At 31.5% G+C, this 5,526-nt stretch overlaps 2 protein-coding genes across 2 annotated transcripts; both read right to left on the bottom strand.

Annotated features, from left to right (window-relative positions):
* Positions 1 to 217: 217 nt before the first annotated feature.
* LOC110643147 (cytochrome P450 726A27-like) lies at positions 218 to 2,083 on the bottom strand. The gene is made up of 2 exons (XM_058132890.1): positions 1,070 to 2,083; positions 218 to 991 (listed from the first exon to the last, which is right to left on the bottom strand). The coding sequence occupies exons 1-2, from the start codon at positions 1,937 to 1,939 to the stop codon at positions 350 to 352; spliced, it is 1,512 nt and encodes a 503-aa protein (XP_057988873.1). The 5' UTR covers positions 1,940 to 2,083; the 3' UTR covers positions 218 to 349.
* A 734-nt stretch (positions 2,084 to 2,817) lies between these two features.
* LOC131172240 (cytochrome P450 726A27-like) lies at positions 2,818 to 3,342 on the bottom strand. Its single transcript, XM_058133197.1, has one exon. The coding sequence runs from the start codon at positions 3,340 to 3,342 to the stop codon at positions 2,818 to 2,820; it is 525 nt and encodes a 174-aa protein (XP_057989180.1).
* Positions 3,343 to 5,526: the final 2,184 nt, after the last annotated feature.

The following is a 5,526-nucleotide window of genomic DNA, read 5'->3' as shown; positions in this document are numbered from 1 at the left end:
TTGCCATTTTGATTCTTAAAAATAATTAAGGTTACCAAATCTGGATTTGAAAATCAAATCGGTGACCAACCCTATTGTATGCAATATAATTAAACCTAATTAGATTTGATTTTTATAGTAATTCATGATACTAATGCGAATTTAATTGAAACAAATGATTATACGATCTCTCAAATATGGACAGCAAAATAAAATTCAATTATATCTGGCTCAAGAGAATAAGAAGTTATTTTGTCCCCCGTAAACAAAGTACATGAACAGCTGCTAATATACTATAAATGGAAATAATTTCACCATTTCATTGCTGAAGTTATTTTATCCCCCATAAACAGAGTCTATGAACATGGTCCTATATCTTTTCCATGGTCATTCTTTTCACAGGCAAAGGACGAAATGGAGTGGGAATCAAGTTAAGGTCTAATTTTCTCTTAACTGCAAGACCAAAAGCCTCACCCATGTCAAGATCTTGTTGTTGAGCTTCACCAGGAAGTTTCCACTTAAAATGGTACAATAGTTGTGCAAGACTAAGCTCAATATTAGCCATAGCCATGCTTATACCAGGACACATTCTCTTTCCAGCACCAAATGGGATAAGTTCAAAATTGGTGCCCTTCATATCAACTGAGCTATTAAGAAATCTCTCTGGGTAAAATCTTTCTGGATCAGTCCATGAATTAGGATCTCTTCCAATCGCCCATGCATTGATAAGTACTCTACTTTTAGGATATATATCATACCCATTAAGCTTAGTTCTCTCACAACATTCCCTAGGAATCAATGCAAGCGGAGGATGTAATCTCAAGGTTTCTTTGATCACCAACTTCAGGTATTTTAATTCATGAAGCTTTGCTTCATCTACGTCTCCCTTATCACTGAAAATATCTCTCACTTCTACTTGTGCTCTTTTCATGACCAAAGGGTTCTTCATCATTTCTGATAATGCCCATTCTGTAGTTACTGAAGATGTGTCACTTGCAGCGCCAAACATTTCCTGCAACAGGATTTTCAACTTGAGTGTATTTTTATACAATTTCCATGCAAAATGATTAAAAGGGTATACCACACTAACCAGAATGATAGCTTTGATGTTGTCGTTGGTCAAGGGGAATTCAAGGCCCTGCATATCCAGAAGAACATCTAGTATATTCTCAGCTTCAATCTCTGACGCAGCTGCCTTGTTGGCTTTATGTTCATCTATGATTTCTTCAAGAATCTCGTCTACCTCTCGATGAATCCTGCGGAGTTTAGAGTTCATCCCACTGATCACATGAAGCAATTTATAGGAGGGAAACAGATCGACCACACTGAAACCTCCTGCTGCAGCAATGGCGTCCGTGATAAGTTCAATAATTTGTTCCTGTCTTTTGAATTTCTTTCCTATGGATGTTTTTGCAATGATGCTATTAGTTAAGGACAAGAGCGTCCTGCTAAGATTTATTGGGGATCCGGCTTTGGAATAGATAAATTTGATGAAATTCGAAACCTCCTCTTCCCTGACTGATTTGAATGATTGCACGCGCTTGGAACTGAGCAGCTCCAGAATGGCAATTTTTTTCATTTGTCTCCAGTAGTCTCCATAAGGAGCAAATATGATGTCTGTACGATTATAAAGCATGATATCCGCAGCAAGGAGAGAGGGTCTTTCAATGAATTGGAGTTCGTGGGTTTTCAAGACTAGTTTTGCTGTTTCTGCAGAGGAAATGACTACTGCGGGAACCTGGCCAAGCTGGAGACTCATAACAGGTCCATAAGTTTTGGCCAAGTCTGTAAGGCGGTGATGGGGTTGACCGCCAGCCAGCTGGTGAATGTTACCAATGAAAGGTAACCTCCAGGGTCCTGGAGCGTTGGTGATTATAGATTTCTTCCGTATCTTGAACACCATCAATACAAAGAGTAGGAAGGCTACAAGGACTGGAAAAGAGAGGATTTGCTGCTCCATGGTCGGGGCTCAGGATATTAAGCTTGGTGAAGGAGTGGAGGACCTAATTATTAGACACAGCAGCAATCATTCTCGCCACTTTAAAAATCATGCGGAAGGTAGATGCAATTCAGTTAGATTGTATCATTTCTGAAAACAATTTTGTTACTATAATATTTAGCTAGGGTGTTCGATTTCAGTTCAGCTCGGGATTTGTCTAGAAATTGAAATTTCAAAATTTCGGTATGATTTCGGTTCGGTTTTTTATTGTTTTGGTTTCAATTTAGCATAGTTCCCGGTTCTTCGATTTCGATTCAGTTGGATACGATTTCAGTTCAGTTCTCGATTTTTTAAATAATTTTATATAATTATTTCCTTTAAAAGTCATACTTGAATTAGCATTTAAGTTTTGAATTAAGTTATTAATGCATAATATATCATATAATATATCTTTTAACTATATCTAAATTATATAATTTTTAATTATAAGGTGCATATATAACTTAAGATTAAATATATAATATAATATAATAATATATTATATAATATATATTTTAACTATTTATTAATTATATAATATTTAATTATAAAATCAAATATAATTAAGAATTAATATATATATATATATATATATATATTAATATAAGATAATAGTATATTTATAATTAAGAATGATAAGAAAAGTTAATGTATTTATAATTAAAGTTATTAAAAAAATATAAAAAATAAAATAAAATATTAAATTATATTTAGTTCATAATTATATATATATACATAAATATATATAATTATATTAAAAATATATAATATATATAAAAAATAAATATATATATATATATATATAAATTATATTTTTAATTTAATTTGGATACAATTTAAACTGAATTCTTAATAAAAAATTAAAGCGTCCTGCTAAGATTTATTGGGGATCCGGCTTTGGAATAGATAAATTTGATGAAATTCGAAACCTCCTCTTCCCTGACTGATTTGAATGATTGCACGCGCTTGGAACTGAGCAGCTCCAGAATGGCAATTTTTTTCATTTGTCTCCAGTATCCTCCATAAGGAGCAAATATGATGTCTGTACGATTATAAAGCATGATATCCGCAGCAAGGAGAGAGGGTCTTTCAATGAATTGGAGTTCGTGGGTTTTCAAGACTAGTTTTGCTGTTTCTGCAGAGGAAATGACTACTGCGGGAACCTGGCCAAGCTGGAGACTCATAACAGGTCCATAAGTTTTGGCCAAGTCTGTAAGGCGGTGATGGGGTTGACCGCCAGCCAGCTGGTGAATGTTACCAATGAAAGGTAACCTCCAGGGTCCTGGAGCGTTGGTGATTATAGATTTCTTCCGTATCTTGAACACCATCAATACAAAGAGTAGGAAGGCTACAAGGACTGGAAAAGAGAGGATTTGCTGCTCCATGGTCGGGGCTCAGGATATTAAGCTTGGTGAAGGAGTGGAGGACCTAATTATTAGACACAGCAGCAATCATTCTCGCCACTTTAAAAATCATGCGGAAGGTAGATGCAATTCAGTTAGATTGTATCATTTCTGAAAACAATTTTGTTACTATAATATTTAGCTAGGGTGTTCGATTTTAGTTCAGCTCGGAGTTTGTCTAGAAATTGAAATTTTAAAATTTCAGTATGATTTCGGTTCGATTTTTTATTGTTTTGGTTTCAATTTAGCATAGTTCCCGGTTCTTCGATTTCGATTCAGTTGGATACCATTTCAGTTCAGTTCTCGATTTTTAAAATAATTTTATATAATTATTTCCTTTAAAAGTCATATTTGAATTAGCATTTAAGTTTTGAATTAAGTTATTAATACATAATATATCATATAATATATCTTTTAATTATATTTAAATTATATAATTTTTAATTATAAGGTGCATATATAACTTAAGATTAAATATATAATATAATATAATAATATATTATATAATATATATTTTAACTATTTATTAATCATATAATATTTAATTATAAAATTAAATATAATTAAAAATTAATATATATATATATATTAATATAAGATAATAGTATATTTATAATTAAGAATGACAAGAAAAGTTAATATATTTATAATTAAAATTATAAAAAAAATATAAAAAATAAAATATAATATTAAATTATATTTAGTTCATAATTATATATATATACATAAATATATATAATTATATTAAAAATATATAATATATATAAAAAATAAATATATATATATATATAAATTATATTTTTAATTTAATTTTGATACAATTTGATTAAAATTGAATTAAAATATTAAAATAAATTTAATTAAATATAATTTTTATCAATTATTCTTGAATTTGATTCGATTTTCTAGAAATCGTGCACAGCCGGACATTTAGCTTATGTTTATGTTGAAAACATAGTTATAATAATCTATTTAATGAGTTTAGGTGTTAGGTTGCAGTTATGCTGTCTAATCCTGTCAATCAATATGACATTAGAAATTATTTTTTTTTCCTTTCTCTCTTATAATATTTAGAAAAACAAATTATAAAGTCAAAATATTATATTTTATAAAATCTTATTTTTAATAGGATGCCACATAAGTCAATTAATCAATTATTTCTCATATCACCATCTTAACTTTTCCTTCACGGGAAAAGTTTGGTTGAGATGGATCGATTCATTGTCAGTGTCAAGATTCATGCCATCCATCTTCACGAGTCCAACTAAAGACGAAATTAAACAGCAAGGTTTATATAATTTAATATTAAAATTAATAAGCTTCTCTATCTCTCACTTTTGATGGTAAACTCTAAAATAGGATAATTTGGTGATTATGTAACAAGAGAGATTCTAGAATTATCAACAACTATTAATGTGACATTCACCTAGTTTGATTTGATATAATAACTGAAAATATTTTACTTATCTAGCTCTTGCCAAATTCAAATTACATAATGTTCTTCCAATTACGGATATTCAAATTACTATGGCCTGCTATGGCCTTTGGCTTCTCCACAACCCATAATAGATGAAGGACAAGAGCGTCCTGCTAAGATTTATTGGGGATCCGGCTTTGGAATGGATAAATTTGATGAAATTCGAAACCTCCTCTTCCCTGACTGATTTGAATGATTGCACACGCTTGGAACTGAGCAGCTCCAGAATAGCAATTTTTTTCATTTGTCTCCAGTAGTCTCCATAAGGAGCAAATATGATGTTTGTACGATTATAAAGCAGGATATCCGCAGCAAGGAGAGAGGGCCTTTCTATGAATTGGAGTTCGTGGGTTTTCAAGACTAGTTTTGTTGTTTCTGCAGAGGAAATGACTACTGCGGGAACCTGGCCAAGCTGGAGACTCATAACAGGTCCATAAGTTTTGGCCAAGTCCGTAAGGCGGTGATGGGGATGACCGCCAGCCAGCTAGTGAATGTTACTGTTAGAATTATGACTCAAAATCTTAATGGGATTTGGAGAAAGATCTTCTCCTAATTTGAGTGGGAGAACTCTTATTATTATTCATAAATTGGGTAGGACTCATAATCAGATAAGATTTGAGGAAATTAGCACTATAAATAGGAGAATGATGAAAAAAATTATTTGGCTTTTGTCCATTGAAGAGAATGAT

Source organism: Hevea brasiliensis, chromosome 13 (genome assembly GCF_030052815.1).
Source record: "Hevea brasiliensis isolate MT/VB/25A 57/8 chromosome 13, ASM3005281v1, whole genome shotgun sequence".
Classification (NCBI taxonomy): domain Eukaryota; kingdom Viridiplantae; phylum Streptophyta; class Magnoliopsida; order Malpighiales; family Euphorbiaceae; genus Hevea; species Hevea brasiliensis.
This window is presented reverse-complemented; position numbering and strand designations above follow the sequence as displayed.

Excerpts from the sequence above, each read along its gene's own strand:
- LOC110643147 (XM_058132890.1), bottom strand. The coding sequence starts at position 1,939 with ATGGAGCAGCAAATCCTCTCTTTTCCAGTCCTTGTAGCCTTCCTACTC. Across the intron at positions 992-1,069 it reads ACATCAAAGCTATCATTCTG|GAAATGTTTGGCGCTGCAAG; the intron begins GTTAGTGTGGTA and ends ATCCTGTTGCAG.
- LOC131172240 (XM_058133197.1), bottom strand. The coding sequence starts at position 3,342 with ATGGAGCAGCAAATCCTCTCTTTTCCAGTCCTTGTAGCCTTCCTACTC.